General features: G+C 53.4%; 1 protein-coding gene and 1 long non-coding RNA gene across 2 annotated transcripts; one reads left to right on the plus strand and one right to left on the minus strand.

Moving 5' to 3' along the window:
* Positions 1 to 1,693: 1,693 nt before the first annotated feature.
* On the minus strand, positions 1,694 to 13,521 carry BEST4 (bestrophin 4). The gene is made up of 9 exons (XM_032793350.2): positions 12,981 to 13,521; positions 12,298 to 12,392; positions 9,552 to 9,785; positions 8,041 to 8,195; positions 7,809 to 7,886; positions 6,906 to 7,064; positions 4,904 to 4,984; positions 3,493 to 3,647; positions 1,694 to 2,385 (listed from the first exon to the last, which is right to left on the minus strand). The coding sequence occupies exons 1-9, from the start codon at positions 13,178 to 13,180 to the stop codon at positions 1,983 to 1,985; spliced, it is 1,560 nt and encodes a 519-aa protein (XP_032649241.1). The 5' UTR covers positions 13,181 to 13,521; the 3' UTR covers positions 1,694 to 1,982.
* LOC142047076 (uncharacterized) lies at positions 12,667 to 17,680 on the plus strand. Its single transcript, XR_012656219.1, has 2 exons — positions 12,667 to 12,982; positions 17,349 to 17,680. It is a non-coding gene; the product is annotated as an uncharacterized LOC142047076 (long non-coding RNA).
* Positions 17,681 to 19,159: the final 1,479 nt, after the last annotated feature.

The following is a 19,159-nucleotide window of genomic DNA, read 5'->3' on the forward strand; positions in this document are numbered from 1 at the left end:
CCTACTTTGGGGTCCTGACCCACAGTTCGAGAACCGCTGTGCTAGGGGATCACAATGGTCCCTGCCGGCCTTGCAATCTGTGAATTAATGTGAAGTTGGCACTTGGTTAACTGGTCTCTTCATTCACCAAGATGGAAGGTGTGAGGAACTGGGACTGTTCTTACTGTGGTCTGTGAATGCTGAGTGGGGGTGTTGGCCTGGGAGGACGATCTGCACTGGGGGATGGGAGACTGGCTGGAGGGAAAATGCCTGAGCATGTAACATGAGAACCCAAGAAGGGGTTGGAGGCCAGGTGCCACCTCTGCCCGGGAAGCTGAACAAAGGCTGGAGAGTGAGAGGGTTTCAGGAGGTTGCTGGGGAATGGAGGGAAGCACAGACAGGGCTCTGACCCCCCAAGGGGGCTGTGGTGCTCCTGGAACCCCAAGATGGACCTAACTGAGGGGGTCCTGTTGTCTGTAGTGGCCAGGCCTGTCTTGGACTGTGTTCCTGTCGTCTAAATCTGATTTACTGGCTGGCTGAGAGTCCCGATGAATTGCAGGAAGCTGGGGGTGCAGGGCCCTGACTCCCCCACACTCCGTGACAGGAGGGTATACAGGAGAGACCATCTCAGATCCAACGTGGGCTTACAAGTCTCCAAAGAGGCTGGGGCTTGGAAATTTGGAATGGGACCAGGCTGGTGTTGCTACTGCAGCAGCAGCCTGTAGGTGGCACACTACCTATGCGTTCCCAAAGTCACACAATGTGTGTACCCTGTTGCAATCTGTAGGGGATTCTAGTTTATTAATAACGGAGCCTTGAAATAGCCCTGTACATGTACACAAAGCCTGGGAAAAGAGACAGCTGCCCTGAAATGCTCTATACTAGGGACCAAATGGAAATATTTTATCTTGTTACCTCTAAATGTTTGTAGCTTTTAAATGAATGAGCCAGTTTTCTTCAAACGTGGCTTGTCTTTTGTAGATTTCATTTAGACTTTACAAAATCCCATTGAAGACTCTGCCATATCACCTGTGTAGTGATATGTGGTTTGGGGGGTGGGTATTCCATGCTCTATGCTAGAAAAATAGCTTATTTTAAGCTGAGGGGGGGGATTTTCATCCGAACTTTACATTTCCAAATTTTGAAGGCTTGATTTCTCATCCGTGATCACTGTGTTATTTTCATGGAACTTGTTCTGATCACTGCATCATCCCATTACAAAAACACCAAATTGCTTAAACCAGGTTAAAAAGTTTGTTTTTAAATTTCATGTAAGATGATCTATGGGCTGTAATCGTTTGGTCTCGTTTTGGTTGTGAGGCTAGTGGGCGGATGCAGGTGCTCATGCTAGATCGTGGTCCCTTCTGACCTTACCCTCTCAAACCTAACTACTGCCTAGGCAGGTGTGAGGGAGGCGCAAGTCAGTCAAACGACGGCTCCAGCTGAAAGACTGAATGATTCAGACTAGAATCCCTCTTGCCTGTCTTATTTTAGCCTCACTGCTCCCCGTGTGCCACACACATGTGATATCCCTGAGTTTGTATTGTTGAAAACGATTGACATCCGCAATAAAGGATCACATAGCTGGGGCTAGGGAGAGATTTATTTACCCTCATGGGAGGCGTCTCGCAGCATTTTAAGTTTCCGGTGAATATTTCTCCTGTGTCCCTCAGTTTGGTTCTTTGTCACCCACTGAATCTAACAGTTGGGCCGTGGCAACTGGAAGGGTGTGATGGGGCACTGGCGACGGGGCTTCCTGTAGAGCGCGATCCTTATCGAACCCTTTGCAGCATTTGAGCTAATCACTACAGTCTGGCTTCTGGCCCTAGGGCCCTGCTCCAATGCCCACTGAGCCAGGGGGAGTCTTTCCCTTCATTTCAGTGGGTTTTGGATCAGGCCCTTAGCTGGCGGCACTATCACATGAGCTGCTGGGCCTAGAGGACAGACGCCGGGGGCGCAGCTCGCACTCAGAGGAGAGACGAGGCGTGCTGAGCTTGCTGCCTCTAGGCAGCCGCCTGGTCAATGTCGATGCACTCATCAGAGGGCTGCCTCACTCGGATCTGGGGGTTCTCCTTCCGCGGCCCCTGTGAGGCTTCCAGCCGGCTGGGTGCCTTGAGGCGGGTGCCAGGCGTGGGGGGCTCGCTGGCCTCATCTTCTGTCTCTTCCTCCTCGATGCGGCCCACCAATTCGGGGCCCTCGCCGCGGCGGGGGTTGGGAGAGGGGAAGCCGCCCTCGCCCCTCAGGCGCAAAAGGTGGTGATGGGCCCGGTTGCTCCTCCCGAAATTCTTCAGGCTGACAGCGGGGGAGGCGGCCGCAGTCAGGAAGCGGTTGAGCAAGGGTGTGTGCATGCGGGGTAGGCTGGGTGAGGGCTCCACCTGCTGACTCTGCTCCGGGTCATCACTCATCCTGGGGAAGGAGCGTGGGATTAGGGCACGAGGTCTGAGTCAGAGGCAGGGGAAAAGGTCCCATTGATCTGAAAGGGCTTCAGATCAGTGTCAAAAGTGTGTTCTGGGGACAAGCTGCTGGCCAAAGCATGGGACGTGCCTGGGACAGGCTCCTGGGACCACAAGGCCCCACGCAGCACAGACCTTCAGCCAACCTGCCCTGGATGCTCGTGGGAGCTTTGCCTCAGCAAGGGGGCTGAAAGGAAGTGTCTCTGACTAAAACATGGCCAGAGCATCAGCATCCCCTGCTTTAATATCCGAGCTTGGGTTTGGAAACTGGAGCAAGGGCTGCTGTCGTCCCTCGCCTCACAAACCAAGTTCCCGAACACAATTGAACGGGGTTAGCATAAGAAAAATTGTTACTCGAAGTAGCCCCATCTCCCTCACAGACCTGCTCCTGTGCATCCTGGAGCCAGAGCTGCTGCCTAGGTGACGGTTTTTACTCCTGTTAGCTCAGCGCCGAGGGAGCTGGAGTCTCTTTTGGCTCATGCATCATCAAGAGTGAGAAACGTTTCAAGTGCAGAGCCAGATGATTCTGCACCAAATTTGCTTGGTAAAGTAAGAGATGTTTTCCCTGACTACAAGCCCTGCAATCTTACTGCAGGCTGGGTTCTTCCCAGTTCATCCAGCTTGGTAAATAATTCAGATCATTCAGGCCAGAGTCTTCCCTCACTTACCCTAGTGCACCCAATTGTCTTCATGCTCTGCCCTCAATTACCCCTGCAGATAACGGGGTTCACTTAGGCGTAACTAAGGGCAGAATTTGACCTGCAGATCTTTATAAATGGATGAGGAACAAGCTAGAACTCCCCACCCCTCAGCTTGCCTCTTAGATTCCAGGATCAGTTTGTGACACAAGCAGTTATTAGAAAAATCACCTTCCTACTTGTAAACTGAGTAAATCTGATCTGGTGTGACTGACAGGCAAGAAAGGGGAGCCCGCACGGCCCTTTTTAGAGTGGCTTTTCAGGTCCAAACCACCCTTCAAAGCAATCCCAGAGGCTCTCGGCCATAACTGCTGCTTCAGGAAAGCTGCTGTTTTCGTTCTGAATGATCCCGCTGCCCTTACCGCATATCGAAGGTGGATCCCAGGAAGGAGGGCTTCAAGGTCTCGGCAGCTGTGGCGATGGTGTAAGGTGGCTGAGCTGTGGATTCATTCCAGTATTTGTCCTTCCCTGTTAGAGGCAGGTTCTGGTACATGTCATCTACGGAGAGCAGGGACACCTAAGGGCGGCAAAGGGCAGGCTCAGCTTCAAAAGGAGGAACAGAGCATGCCACAGGCTGGTTGGGTCTTTAAGGGGAGTGGGGCGCAGTCTTGCCTGTGAGGGATCAGGGTTTCAATTCAGTTATCAGAGCCAGCTGGGGAAGCATTGGTTGATTTCCAGAAAGGGCTAGGGGGGTTTGGGGGGAGATTGTCCTCTGTGACCGGCCCTGAGGGAAGAGGATAGCAGGAGGGAAAAAGGCTGCTGTGGCAGGCCTGGGAGTGGGCCAAACCCTAGGCAGGTGGCCTGGAGAGAGACTGGGAATAAGGATCTAGATTGGGGGAAAGACTCCAGGGAGGAAGCCCTGAGGAGCAGCAGCTCAGGTAGGAGCTGGGGATCCCGGGAGGAAGCAGGGAGGGTCAGCACTCAGAGAGCAGGCGGAAGGGGATCACAGGAGGGGCAGAGACCCTTCTATTTTGCGTATCCCTTGGGACTATGTCTGTTTGTTAGCAGTGCCCATGCGGGGTGCTGCGAGAGAAGGCAGGCCACCAGGGTGACCCTGATGCATGTTTTGTGCATCGAAGGCAAAACTCCCCCTCGCTCCAGTGAGGATGTTGCCTGAGTATAGAGTCAGACCTGGAGGCTGCATTTGCACAGGGTCTCCTCCTGTACCCACTCCAGCCAAATTCAGTGGGGGCAGAACTGGGCACCAGGGAGAAGCGTTCTGTGATGGAACAATCCTCCGGTTCCACACTTTCCTAGCGTTTCTCCTTTATTTGTTTCCATTTCTCCTGTGGATTTTTTTATGGCTGGTGCATGGTGCCAGCCTAATTAATCCCAAAGGCTCATGTCTGCCATCCACCGCATGGGTGTTAGCAGCGCTAGCTTCTCCCTGTCACACGGGCGCCATCCCCTGGGGCTCAGCTTCACCCCTGTTCTGGAGAGACCCCAAAGTTGAAGTTCAGATACAGCCCATTCATTCTGTGTCTTCTCCACTGCAATGCCAATGAGGATCACTTGTGATGTGATGTGACATCTGCCTGCTGAGAGCCCCAGTTCACTGGATCTAGGAACCTCGGAACGCCTATACAAGGGCTGGATTTGAGTCTGACTTGGAGGCAAAAGGCTCCCTGTCCAGCCCCTAATCCTGGCCTGTAGCATCTCTGTGCAGCCCTGATTATTCCAGTTTGATGGAACAGCCCCTGAGGCGTCGAAGATGTGCTCCCAGCCGGCACACCTGTCTCCACACCACAGCCCCTTTGGAGGGACTGGACGCACCTGCAAGTTCCTGTCAATCAGCTTGTTAGTTTCAAAGTCATCGTCGTCCTCTCCAAATGGGTTAATGATCTGTTCTGCGACCTGGAGAATGAAGGCAGAACACCTCATGAGACGCACTCAGACACCAGGCTAAGGGGTCTCTGATGCTTGTGAAACGCGCTGCACTGACAGCTGTTACTATGATGGCCACTGGCGCATTAGGGCCTGCGTAGTCTGTACATCCCTGTCCCTTCCACAAAGAGATCATAATACAAATGTGGATGAGGATGTGGACTATGCATCTGAACGCACACAGTGCAAGCCCAGCTGAAGGGCCAGTCTCAGACCCATGGGCACTTGCTTTCTGCTCTTTTCTGTTTCTGTGGTGGATTTTCACTTGAAGGCTTTATCGAAGAGGAGCCTCTTAAGCAGGGATTTGCAGCCCTGGAGGCCTCTGCTTGCCCGCAGAAGAGGTACAGATGGGAAGCAATGCTGTAATCTTCCCTGATGCTGGGATACATCTGCCCTGAGCTGGAGAGACCCCTTCTAGGGCAGAGAGGGGAGCTCAGTCCCAGGGGGCCATTCTGTCATTGCTCAAAGGGCCCACATGAGGGGGCCAGTCAGAGAGAATTAAGTTGCGTGAGGGGGACACTTCTCTCACTAGGTATTGGGCCAAGATCCCAATTCATCTCTCACTGAGTCCATCAGTTCAGAAAGACTCACTCACCTGGGTTGCATCCACACCTGTGACTGTGAGACACAAGCTCATTGCTGCCAGTTGGCAAAGGGTTCACAGCTCGGTGTCAGCAACTCCTAACGGCTGAAACACTCGCTGCGCCTAAAAGATCACTTTCATAGGATTTATCCCTAAACTACGGGGCCTTGCAGGGCCATCCCTAGCCATTTGGGTGCCCTATGCAGCCCCCAACCCCCCCCAAAGTCTGGGAGGCAGGAGCTGTGGGGGGCAACCTTTGGGGGCCCCAGTGGCCCAGAGGATTAATGGGGGACCAGGTAAGAGACAAGGTGGAGGGAGCTGTCCAGGGCCCCGCATCCCCCTAGGGATGGCCCTGCCCCTTGCAGGGGCCGGCCGGCCGAGGGATAGGACTGGTTGCTGCGGCTGGTGCTGCCGCATATGTAGCATGCAGCTGCCTAGGGCACCATGAAATTTGGAGCAGTGGTGCCCTACGCAGCTGCGTATGTCTAAGGACGTCCCTGGGGCCTTGCAAGGTCTCCAGTGAAAGCCAGGATCATGTTGGTCATTCATATCATTGTGAAATGCATACACTGATGCGATGTTAAACATTGTGCCTATATACTGAATATCTGACCTGGTCACGCTGGGAAATATCGCTGAAGATGAGAAACTACTTTAGACAAGGGTGTGAGCTGTTAAAGTTAAGTTTTGACTCTGCTAAGCCTGTTATCCTGCTGTTTTCCACGTAAAAGTTCTGCTGCTAATATTCTTGCTCATGATTCATTTGGCTCTTTGGACCTCGGCTTTTTGCCAATAAACGTATTTGTGTTAGAAATAACTCGTAGTGTCAAGTGAAGTGCAACTCCTCACTGGATTCATCGAGGTGACGTGAGCACTGTTCTCTTTCTGGGACAACGAGCCTGGTGCCTAGGAGCGTCTGGGGGCAGGTGCTGCACACTGCGAGGAGCGCCGTGAGGACTTGGGGGTGGCTGTGTGTAACCTAGCACTAGCCTGCACAGAGAGGGTGAGTCTGCAGAGTCCCAGAAGCAGGGGCTTGCGGGGCCAGAGGTTGTTGGTTTCAGGGAGCTGAACCCCGGCAGAGACAGACAGAGCTGCTTCATGCTAAGGGCAGGCAGTGGGTGCCCCTGGGGAGCATCCCAGTGACCTAGAAGTGAAGGGCCCCTCATTGATTCCCCTGACATCCCCCAGTGCCCCACGTCATGTTCACAGGGGGGATAGGGGCTGCATGGGAGTCTGACAACCAGGGACAAGGTCAGATCTCCCACCAAGCTGGTGCCCGGCAGGGTCCTGCGCCACGAACGTGCTCACCTTCAGCCAGCCGGCATAGAAGAAGAACTGCAGGAGGGTGGTCAGAGGGACGTACAGATCCAGATCCTGGTCCTGATCTTGCTCTGGGTCCAGGGGCTCCAGAAACTGCCGCCCGATCACACAGAAGGCGAAGAAGGAATAGACAGCGATTGTGACTACCTGCAGCAGAGGCACTTCGTTAGCCAGAGCCAGGTGGGGAGGAGTCGCTGGCTACTCCCAGTGCACATGGGAAATCCTAAAGCCGGAACTACTGCTTTGGAAAATGAGGCTAGATAGAGTTTGACAGACGGAGATAGATGAGAGTAGCATTGAGATCCCACCACTGGTGAGCGTGAAAGAGTCTGTGGCACGTCTCACAAGAGTAGCTGTGCCGTGTAAGTTGGTATCCTGGCCAAATTCCGACTCGGGGTGATTCCATGCTGCCGCTCTATACTCTTCCTACAGTTTCATTAGGAAACGGGATCCTTCTTCCCTCCCTGTTTGAACCCCCGCTTGTCCAATGTTGCTGTGTGCTGTTAAACAGCTGCTGCACCCCACCCCAGAGGTGGATGCAGTGTAGTGGTGGGTGAAGCGCCAAGTGCTTTGGGATGAAAAGTGATAGAGAAATTCAAGTTCTATCTAGGAAGAGATGGATCTACCTCACCATGGGTCAGCCCCCAGGGCCCCACAAGTGCTCTGAAGATGCTGCATGTAAAAGGTAATCTCTACCTTGTAGAACTAGCCTGAAGCGGCTTACATGTGAAGGGTGTTTGGTTGGCAGGGAAGGGAGCTGTCGCTTTGATTCTCTTGCTGAGATGTGGCAGGCTGGAGGGGTCAGTTTCCATGGGCCATGTGGTTCCCACCTCCGGATCCCAGCAGAGGGTTGGGAATGGAGGGTGAGCTGAAGGCCAGGCATTCACTGACCTGTGTGTACACCAATGGGATGCTGATCCAGTCATAGTGGAACAACATGCTGCATTTGGCACGGTACAGATTCAGCTCCTACGCAGAGAGGGGAAAGGGGGGTTATCACCTGGGTAACAGCAGCCTTGGACAAGCTCCCCCCACCAGCAGCTGACTCCCCAGATCCCAGCAACAAGCCCCCAGAGCCACACCCCCTCCCATCCCTTGACCTTCCAGTCCCCCTCAAACTTACATCTATGAGTAAGCGGAGGGCCACGTCGTCCCTGACCCGCCCATCTCGCCTCGCCTGGGCAGCCAGGTTGGTGAACCACACGCAGGGGATCCAGTACTTGTTAAAATCCGAGTGGAGGCTCTCAAACTTCTTGCGCTCTTCCTGTGTCATGAAGCCTGCAGCGTGGGAGATGGCAGGTAGGATAGAGATTCAGGGTCCCTTTTTCAACCCCTTTCTTGGCCCCTGCTCAGCACTGGTGAGAGGGACCAGGCTGTCTGGCCTGGTTGCAGCAGCCCTCAATCCTCAGAACAGATACGGTGCGGGCAGCAGCAGGGCAAGCTCCCACACGGTGCCCCATCAAGGTGCACTCATCTTCAGATGGGGGACACCCTCTCCAGGAGGCAGATCAGTCTCCATGACCCACTCAGTCCTTGATCTCTCTGCTTGATCTCTCAGCGGGATGCTGGTGTACTGGGCCCACCACTGGTTCACCATCAGCGTGATGTAAAAATCTTGATCTCTCTGCCAGCAAGGGAGTTGGTTGTGTGGGGTGGGTGTTGTGATAGGCACCCCTGTTCTTATCAGGAAGTGGATTGAGACCAAAGCTCATTTCACACAGGCCACCAGGCAGCCATCAGCTGATAGCAACTCCCAGTTACTACAGACTTGGGCTGGATCTGAGCTCTGCCTCCCAGCACCACCCCCGGAGCTGTCCAACCCTCTTTCTGTAACTCAGCCAGCCATGGGGATCCTTTGGAACCAGTTCCATCCCTCTGCCTCAGTAACTGGTGATGAACTAGATGTGGTTTCACTATTAACCTGGCCTCCTGGTTGCTCAGGAAGGAGTCGCGCCAGGGTCACAGATTCCAGACCCCTGGAGAAATGGCCCCTAGAGTCTACATTCAGTGGCAGGAGTAGGAGACTCCAAGGCCACCACTGAGCACATCATGGCCTGCTGCTGGGATAGGCTCAGGAGTGACCACGCTCTTATGCCTGGTGGAGAACAAGCACCATGGCCTCAGATGGGATTGCAGCAGGGGAGGCTGATTCCCAGCAGGAGCACCGAGATTTCCAATCCCACCCTGAAATCCTGGCCCCGTGGAAGTCAAGGCGAGTTTTGCCATAAACTTCTGCCAGGCTCCACCCCCTCCCCATTGCTCCCTGGGCTAGCAGGGGCAGGGTGCCCCTGTGGCTAGCATTTTGCTCAGCCACGGGTGCACTGGGTTCAGCTTACAGTCCCTGCTTTCTCCGAGTCTGCAGCTGCCACAGAGACTGCCTTGTGCTGCTCCAGGCTGCTGGCAGGAGTAAAATCAGGCCTCATGAGGGCACAAAGCAGAGGGAGAAGTGGGTCCCTTGGGATGGGAGGGGGACAGGAAATTGTCTGTGCAAGAAAACACCCTGCCAAGCTAGGCTTTCCCTGGACACTGACCTTAACTCCAGCCTTGGCTGCTCCTTAGGCAGATAGTTGCTGGCTGTAGCCTGGAAACTAACCAACGCATCAGTGCTCTGCTCAGGCCCTGAGATGAGCTCACCTGCTTCTACCAAATGGTCCATGGTTGGAAACCTCTTGAGTACCCTGGTGCTGACAGAGCGCAGGATGAGCACGGAGGATAAGTTGGCGTAACGGATGAGCGAGCGCCGCAGAATCCTCCCCTTTTCATCCTTCCCGTGGACTGTGCTGGAGATGACGCACATCAGCTGGTCAGGCAGCGGGATGCTGGTGTACTGAGCCCACCATCGGTTCACAATCAGTGTGACGTAAAAACCTGCCCAAGGAGACAGCCCACGGGGGCACGGTTACTAGCTGGGGAGGCAGCGCTGGCAGCTGCAGCTGAGCATTGGAGGCCCAGCAATGAGAGAGACAGGAGCAAACGGGTTCGTTAATTAGGGATGGCGTCTGATGATGTGCAGGTTGTGCTGAGCATGAGGGGCTGGCACAGCTGTAGTGGGGGACGTTGCTTTGTAGCCTTGTCTAGATGGGATGTGCGTGTGGGGGAGCTCACGTGTGCTAACGGACAGGTTTTAAAAAACAAATGCAGACAAGGCTCATGGGGCCCCATTTCCAAAGGAATCTAGGCACCTAGAGACTGACAAGTGCTTCTGAAAATCCCACTAAGTCCCTCTCTCAAGCTCTTTGAAAATCTGGCCCATTGCCTTCAACATCCGCTAAACTGGGTGAGTGAAAACCTATCCCTCCTCCACTGGCCTTAACGTGACCTGTTCAGTATGTCTGAGGCCTTCACCCTAAAAGACTTCTCCAATGCATTAGTTGGAAGGTGTTAGCCCGCATGTTAACATCAGCCCTTTGAATCCAAGTTTAAGCCAAGCCTGAGCAACAGTAGGGCAAAAACTCTCTTTGTTCCCCCTTCACGTAAGAACCAAAAGGTCCACATGGAAGCCAGGGCAAAGCAGACCTCAAATAGCTCATATTCCCAATGCAGAAACAAAGCTGGTGTTCGGGGGCAGGGCCAGGAATGCTCCACCCTTTCTACGCAGTGTAAAGAAGAGACAGATTTTCCCCTCGGCGGGCAGGAGACCTGTCAGTTTCCACCTGTGACTAACTGTACCAGCACTCTGATCACTGGACCACCAATTAATTCCATTGCTCTGGCAAAGCTGGGCCTAACGGGGGAGGGGCAGGAGATCACAACAAGGCTAATTAACCCATGAGCACAGAAAGTAGAAGAGGCATGGGAAGGAAGAGCAGGGGGATAGACTAGAGCAGAGAGAAGCAACATGACTGACCCACCCACCTACCCACTCAGAGCCAGAGCCCTCTGCCTCTCAGAAACCTTCTGTCTCCCCCCTCCATGGCTGTGTGCGCTAAGGGTTGCATGCAGCTGTAAGTACAGAGCTGCACAGGTCTGTAAGGTTGGTGGGGAGAGCGCTGTATATAAATTGCACAAGGTAGGTAACCAGAAGACGGGCTCCGAGCGGTTCGTGGCTAGAAAAGAGACAGGAGTGGGAAGACACCCGGTCACCATGTTTGTCTGGTTTCTGTGGGAGACGGATTTCTCTGTGGCAGGAGAGATAGAGGAGCTAAGCTGTTTGGAGGGACATTGTGCTTTTCCTTTGACTCATTTCCCCTGGCAATAGCGGAAGGCTCAGGACTGACATCCGATAACCTACAGCTGGGCTTGAATGAACGGCTCAAGCATTGAGCCAGACTCTGGCTGAATTCCTTAGAAGAGATTTTGTAAAGAGCAGTGAAAAGACGGGAATCCCTGAGGGAACAGCTGGTATATCCATCAGCTGATCCCTTTCAGGGATGCTCAGACAGGGTGAAAGTTATTCACCCTGTTGGTGCGCACACCCTGTGCCAGCCAGCTCTCTGCACAGGGGTGAATATCAGGCCTGGGCACCAGGGGGCAGCCCGAGGGCAGGCAGCCACCTGAGCTCATCAGGTTAGCTGCTGCAGGAGTCACCTCTCAGAAAGGAGCAAAGAAGTTCCTCATTTCTCCTGCACAAGGGAGGGGCAGGGGGCACTAAATAATGTGCCAGTCATCTGTCAGAGATAAGACCGTTCCCAAGAAACAGCGGGGTGGGGAGAGCTGTTCAGGGGCACCACTGCATTCCCACAAACATCTCCCAGCAGGGGAAGCTTTGGTTGGGTGAGGGCTTGTTTTATCCGGTTAATGTCTAATCATTAACCCCTCGCTCCCATTCTCCAGTCTCCTCACTCCTGCTCGGTGCCCCCTCCCACCCCCTCCCTTCTATCCGTGCCCTCTGCTCACACATACAACCGTCTCTCACGTTTTTGCAGGACTTCTCTTCCTCAGAGGATCCTAAATGTGCTGCACTTATCCACAGGGGGTCGCTGAAATTCAGCCACCTCGGGGGCAGAACAGCAGTGCTACATAACAGCTCAGCAGAGCATGTGAAAGAGAATGCTGCAGGGGGGACTAGAGAGGCCGAATGGACTGTAGTGGGAGGAAGTGCGGTCAAGTGGCTGGAGGCAGGATGCCTGGGTTCTAGCCCTGGGTCTGCCTCTGATATGCTGTGCCAGGCGCTCGATTTTCTGGTCTATAATATAATGGGGATGATAGTGCTGCCCCTCCTGTGGCAGGTGCTTTGAGATCCTGGGGTGAAAGGTGCAAATGATTATTGTCACCTGAACTGGAACTGGGCTAACTGCCCATGTGTTTCTGGGGCCTGGAGCCAAAGAATCAGGGTCCCTTCCGTGACTCATGCCCTGGCCCATCTGATCCATTCGCTCCAGCATTAAGTGGGCACTAAGGATGGAAAAGAAAGAGGGAGACCCAGGAGGGGGCACTTTACCCAGGACGAAGGACATGGGGATGAGGTCCGTGGAGCGGTTGCAGTACTGAGCCACTTTCACATAGACCCGCTTCTGCTCTTCAGTCAGCAGCCGCCTGCAGGGACACAAAGAGCTGGGATCAGGCGCTCACCCCGGTGTGCGTTATTGCCTGGAACCTCCAACTCCTCTGTGCTCATCTTTAGATTCCCCTTCCTCTCCCTGCCCCTTCACAGGAGCGCTACCTCCTTCCTGCTCTCTCGCTCCCCAAGTGACACCCCCGCCCCCGCCAGCCTGTGGTGGATGGCTCCCTGCGGTTTATTTCTTAAAGAGTTTCCACTCCGGCTGTCATGTGCCAAGCCAGGGATCTTTCACTGATGGGGCCCTGCAGGATCTCTCCTGTGACAGGTTTTCCCTGAGACTAGTATTTCCAGATGTTTTCCAGTTAAGTGGATGGATACTCTAACAGCAGGCACTGTCCATCAGCAGAAACGGGGTTAATAAAAGAGAATCAGCAACAGCAAGCGGGTAAAGGACACAGGTATTTCCAGCAAGTCCGTGTGCAAGTGAAACAGACTGACTGCTGCACGAGAAGGAGCAGCCTACTACTGCTGCAGGCTCATGAAATCAATCCTTCTTCACAGGTCCTGGGTTCTGTCCCTGGAGTGTGGAGAGCCCATGTGGGGAAGCCGTTCCACATACTCACCGGTAAGTGACGCTCAGCATCGCGTACAGCATGACAAAGACAAGGAACTCCTTGTAGAGCAGTTTGTAGATGCTCCCCTTCCACCTGAAGAGCAGCTTGGAGAAGCCCCCAAACTGGGCATTGGCCACCTTCAGCGTGTAAGAGACTGTCATGGCTGCCTGCCTCCACCCCCTCCGGGCTGCAGCGGGGAGAGACGGCATTAGAGTGAGCTTTCCCCTCCGCCTCGCTGGAGCTCCACTTGTGAGTAGGAAGCTCTGTTGTCTCAAGTGCCATGGCTGGAGGTCACAGACCAAGACTGAGCCCACTCAGGGCCATCAGGCTGGGATCCAGCAGCCAGCACGCCTCTCCAGTGCAGGCCTCATAATCATCCCTGGCAGCAGACACCACACTCATCAGCCAACCGCGAGCCCATGCTCGTTCAGCCACCAAGGGGCAGGCGTGCGCCTCGATGCACAGCACCCGACACATCCCATACAGTGGGTGGCACACGTGTAGGCCACGCTAGGCGCACATGTCTCTGTCGCCCTCTAGTGGTTGTTGCACATAAGAGGCTAAGAATCTACTACATCTTTCAGCTCAGGTGGTAGAGGCTCATGCTGAGGGTCCTGTGTCCCATCCCTGGTGATGACCCACCATGATGTTGGTGGGGAAACCATACACATGCAAGAGCCTGCACACCCAGAGCAACAACTGTTACTCGACGGCACCCGCTGCTCGATACCCAGGTGAGTGCACACACCTGCACAGCAGGACCTGTTGTTAGCAGACAGGACCAGCTGAACAGATGCGTCTCTTCATAAGGCCAGTTTTATTAGTATAGATTGGTTCCAGTTCAGCCCAGCTGTGATCAGATACAACTGGGCTGCACTCAGTGGAGTTACAGCCACACACCCCAGGTTTGGGCTCGCATTATCCCATGTAACACAGCTTTAATAGATAGCTCTAGGCTGCAGCCTGGCCATTATTAAAGTGACTCTCCCTGCTTCAATGTAAACCCACAGCTGCTGCAGGGCCTGGTTTGGAGGGAGGCTGGCAGGCACAGAAGCCCTTACTCAGGGGGGTCTCGCTCTGGGGAATACCCATGCCGTATGGTGCAGTTGGGTGAGCACCTGCTCTTCAGGCAGAGTAAGAGTCAGCCCCTGCCTGGGATGGTTTAGCAGTACCCAGGGAAGGGGATGCAGCCCAAACAAGGGGGTGATCCCTCCACCTTCCCACCTTGCTTCCCAGAGTCCCTCTTAAAACCATTTAAGGAAAACAGTCCAGCTTCGGCTCAGACACTAGCATGGAGAATACACACTATTTGTTTCTGTTCCAAGAGCCGGTTAGTGGTAACGGCTGATTCTCCCACACGCTCCCCTACAAGACACTGCTAGTCCAGAACTACTTCAAGGGTGACATTCACAAATGAACAGCCCTCGGACCCCTGCTCCTACCCACACCAGTTGCTGCTCCCCTTGATGGGAGAACCTCTTACCTGCACCAGGAGTCCAGCCTGTCCCTTTTTGTCCCACCAGCGTGCAGGCAGCGGCAGAACCTTTACGTTCTCCCTTTAAATACTTCCCCATGGCTCATAAACCGCATTCCTCAGAGTGATGGATTGGGGGTTATCGCCAGACAGAGAACAAGGAACTCACAGGGAGGGTCACACCAGCCATGCCTCTTCTGGCTGTAGAGTTATGTCCTGAATTTAACTGAGCCCCTCTGGTGAGGTATAGCCAGCACTCTACCTCACAACAGTCCCAGATCATCCTGCTGTCCTCACGCACCATGGCACATGGCCACTAACATCAAATGGGCATTGCCTGCTAACTCCTCTTGTAGCAGAGATTCAGGAGAGATCCATGCACAGATGCATCCTGGGCTTCCTGCACAACCTCCCCAGTAGCACCAGGTATTGCTGCCAGGAGCAGGGACCTCTGGGTCATTTCCACACATGAAGTGCTGCACTGTGGGATGGCGTTGGGAGGACCAACTGATCCTAATGCAGAGGCAATGCTTGTAGCTTCCATCCATGCTGGAAGGAAACCGTGGCAGATGGCTCTGGTTATAGGGAACCCAGGCCTGGAAAATGCCTGGTTTTGATTGCGTGTGGCAGGCTGTGGTATGTAGATAGTGCATGCTCAAGACTTTCCAAGCAGGGTCATGCAGAGAGAGATCAGGCTGCTGCTCTGTGCCACTCTTTGCTCCCATAAGATTCAGCAGAATTTAAGATTTGGATTGTTTTTTTAAAATAAAGTTTCTAGCCTTTCTTGTTGCAAAGAAACCTTGTGAAGGTAACCTGACACCCCCTCCAGTCTGCAAGGAGACAGAGACAATGGTTCTAAGGGTGGGAATGTGGGTTTATTCTGGAGCCTAACAACAACAGTAAACATTGGAACATTAACACTTTCACTGCTGACTATTGTAGCCCAAGCGTCCAGCTCCTCTGGGGCTGTGGTGGATGTTGGGGTTAGGAGCAGAGCTGGAGTAGGTGACCAGCCCAATTTCCCCCCTACTCTGAGCCCTGGTTTTAAGCAATGATTTAAAATTGTGCCAGCATAACCTAAACTGAGAATTTAAATTGATTTCATTCATCTAGTACAAACCTCTTATTCCAGGCCAACCGTCTTGTGGTTGTTGCTGTTTGTTTTTTGTATTAGCTCAGGGGTTCTCAAACTTCACAGCACTGCACCCCCTTTCTGACAACAAAAATCACTACATGACCCCAGGAGGTGGGGACTGAAGCCTGAGCCCTCCCTGGGCAGGGGGGCCAAAGCCAAAGCCCAAGCCCCACCACCCCCGCTGGGGGGTGGGGGCAAAACCATAGCCCATGGGCTTCAGCCCCAGGCAGGGGGCCTGTAACCCTAAGCCCCACCACCACGGGCTGAAGTCCTCAGGCTGGACTTTGGCCCCGGGCAGTGGGGCTTGGCCCTGGGCCCCAGCAAGTCTAATGTCAGCCCTGGCACCCCCATTAAAATGGGGTTGTGAGTGACCCACTTTGGAGTCCCAACCCACAGCCGGAGAACTGCTGTATCAGTTTAATTCAAGTGCGACCAGGAATAAGCAAAAGCAAAATAAGTCCCTCTTATACTGAAGTAATTGTGTCCACACATGGCTTAAAAATGAGCTCAGCTAAACCGACAAGGCCCTAGAGAGAGAAAACATGCTAGCAGCATCCACAGCGTTAGCGCTAAAGCACTAGGGTGTATTCTTCCTCTGCGTTGCCAACTCTCATGATTTTGTCAGGAGTCTCATGACAATTTTTGTTTTCCTTAAAGCCCCAGCGCCTGGAGTCAGGTGGATCTGTGATGGTTTCCGCCTCCATTCTTTAAGAAAAAGTAACTTTTTAGCCCTCGTGGCTGAGGAGAAAGCTTCAAAATGTGACCCCCAGCACACCCTAAAGGCTCAAAAAGCAGAAGGCAAATAAAACAAACCCCAAATCAATTATTTTTACATAATCTCATGATTTTAAAGCCAATCTCATGATTTTTGGTGATCCCAATTCACCTCCCTTCACTTCACTGAACACAGGAGAAAAACGCCAGCCAACCTTTCCACTTCTCTACCCAGCAACCCTGAAGGCATTGAATTCTTCTGCACTGTGCTGGGGCAGCCTGGCCCTTTAAGAGCTGGACCAGGGCTGTATGACTCATCTAATTAGCCCTGCCTGTCACACCTAGGCTGGGGTGTGGAGATTAATCAGTAGAACCAGCTGAGTTGGGAGGGGCTGGTTCCCCAATAAAGAACAGCAGGGAACTGCACAGAGGGGGCTGTCCAGGGAGAGAGAACTAGGGTGAGGGGGGCAGTGAGTAGGCTCCCCGTAGGGAGTCCTGAGTCTTCAGAAAGAGGCTGCAGGCAGGGATAGCCTGGGTGACACCCCTCCACCTCCATCATCATAGAAAAGATGAGGAGTGCAGACTTGATGGGGATTTTAAGAAACTTTGTTTTGGGAAATGGTTTTGTTCTTTTAAAAAACCCAGCTTGGGGAGCGGGGCAGGAGCTGAACCAGAGAAGAGTTTGTAGGGTAGCTTGAGTGAGTGAGCGAGCCCCGAAAGTGGGGAAACCAAGGCAGGGTGCCAGCAGAGTAACCTCAGCCCAGGAGGTGGCTGCTCTGTTCACAGGCACCCATTCTGGCTTTGAGAGTCTGACAAGTTTGGCATCCTTCAAGCACATCTTTATTGAATGACTGAGTTGAGTGCCCTTTGGGGGAAAGTGACCATGTCTGTTCAATGCTAGGAAGAAGCCACTTTCTCTCAGCACGGTAGATTTGAACTAACTCCCCTTAAGATTAAAAAGGAAAGTTGAAATGGAACGTAAAATAGTTTCCAGTCTCTTGAGTGAGGATACCCACACTGCTAAACTAGTTACAATGCTCTCTCTCTGCTGGAGGGGGGAATAACAAAACACAATGTAATGAAGCAGGCGTGGTGGAAACCTAACATGTCAAGCTAGGATGACCAGCACTGCAGCTGCAGGCAGATGCACAAAGAATGTCGGGCCATCCCAGGAGCTTTCTGGGGTTTGCTTTCTAGCATGGCATCCATGTCCCGGTAATGCTCTCACCTTCCTGCCTGGATGTGTCCTCCAGCTGCATTTCCTGCTGGAATCCTCACGGATCGACCTCGGGGTACTGACCTGCTAGTCAGTGCATGTTTATGAAGATATTTTGAAACATGTTAGATCCCATTAAAGCCTGATGTGCAATTTCTTTGTTTAATCTACATATGCAGATTAAGTATATTTTTCTGCACCCCTGTGGGTCTTATATATTTAACTGGCATTGAGAAAACTAAATGCATTATCTTGTTAACCATTTTTTATTTCCCCGAGGTGGGCGGGGGAAGAGGCTGAGCTATCCAGGTACTGTGGTTTAAAAGACGCTTCCGTTCCTCAAACCCTTGTGGAAGGAAACCGTGTATCGCCCAAGTCTCTGCTGTTCTAATACCTCTCACTTCCACACCCTGTTGGATATTGATCACGCCTTGGAGCTGAGGAATAACTAGTTTGCTGCTGCATGTTTCGGACTTACGTTGAAGTAAACCCCTGGAGGAAAGCATTGATGGGATAGAAATAAATGCTCAAATCAAAACAAAGCAACAACATATGGGGTGGGAGCTCCTTGCCAAGCGGAGATTTCTGAGCACGTGCTCCTTGGATGTTTCTCCTCTCACAGCCCTGCCTTACCTCTAGCGCTGGTATGGCTGATAAGTCCAGTTGGAGTCAGCATCTTGCACCCCTTTCTTCCCCCGTCCCCACTCGGATCTTTGCACCAACTTAAGCTGTGGGAGCTAGGAGAGAATCCGGCCTGAGGGTGATGGGAGATCCAGGCCATGCTGGAGCAGGTCACCTTGGGAGCTAGTCAGTTCCCCGGGAAAGGGCTGCAGGTTTGGGGTGTGTCCAGTGAACCTGCTTGGCCTTCCAGTGCTGAGGCTGAGTGAAAGTTAATGAAACGTTTCCCGTAACTCCGCCATTCCTTCCTGGGGCCAGTACGTCTCTCCACAGAGGGTTAACGCCAGCCTAGACCGTTCCTTCCCCTGGCGTCCTGGGACGTCTCAGTTCCCAGAGCCTGGTGCCCTTGGAGAAAGGAAGGAATTAACTCCCTGCCACCCACTGCTCCACAGGGCTGCCCAGAGGATTGAGGGGGTCTGGGGCACAGCAGTTTTGGGGGTCCTTTCCATAAAAAAAAGTTGCAATACTATAGAATACTATATTCTTGTGGGGGCTCCTGTGAGGCCTGGGGTCTGGGGCAAATTTCTCCCCTTGCTCCCCCCCCCTTTGGGCGGCCCTGCTGCTCCATCCCCTGCACAGCCCTTGCTCCCTCCCCTGTCTCATTTCATCCTCTGCCTCCTTGAGCCTTTGCGTGCCCGGATTCTTTGCATTGGCTGCAGTGACTCTTCCAAGGAGGAGCCGTGGCAGCTGAAGTGAAGGACTCTGGGGTTCAGCCTATGCTCATGTCTTCCTTCGCTTGCAGGGGTCAGTAGACGTAGCCCTTGAACTCTGCCTTGGCCCTGCACTGGGTAGGGGATGATTTACAACCCCTCTGCTCCCATCTCCTCTTTCCCACTGGAGCACAGTTCTGAGAAGAGGTTGGTAAACAGCCCTTATTTACAGCAGGGCTGCTCTGGTGACAGCTTCCCTGTGCAAAGGGTGCAAACCACCCACTGCCGGGCCGGGCCGGGCCGGGCGGCCCAGGAGAAGTC

This window comes from Chelonoidis abingdonii, chromosome 7 (genome assembly GCF_003597395.2).
Source record: "Chelonoidis abingdonii isolate Lonesome George chromosome 7, CheloAbing_2.0, whole genome shotgun sequence".
In the NCBI taxonomy this organism is placed as follows: domain Eukaryota; kingdom Metazoa; phylum Chordata; order Testudines; family Testudinidae; genus Chelonoidis; species Chelonoidis abingdonii.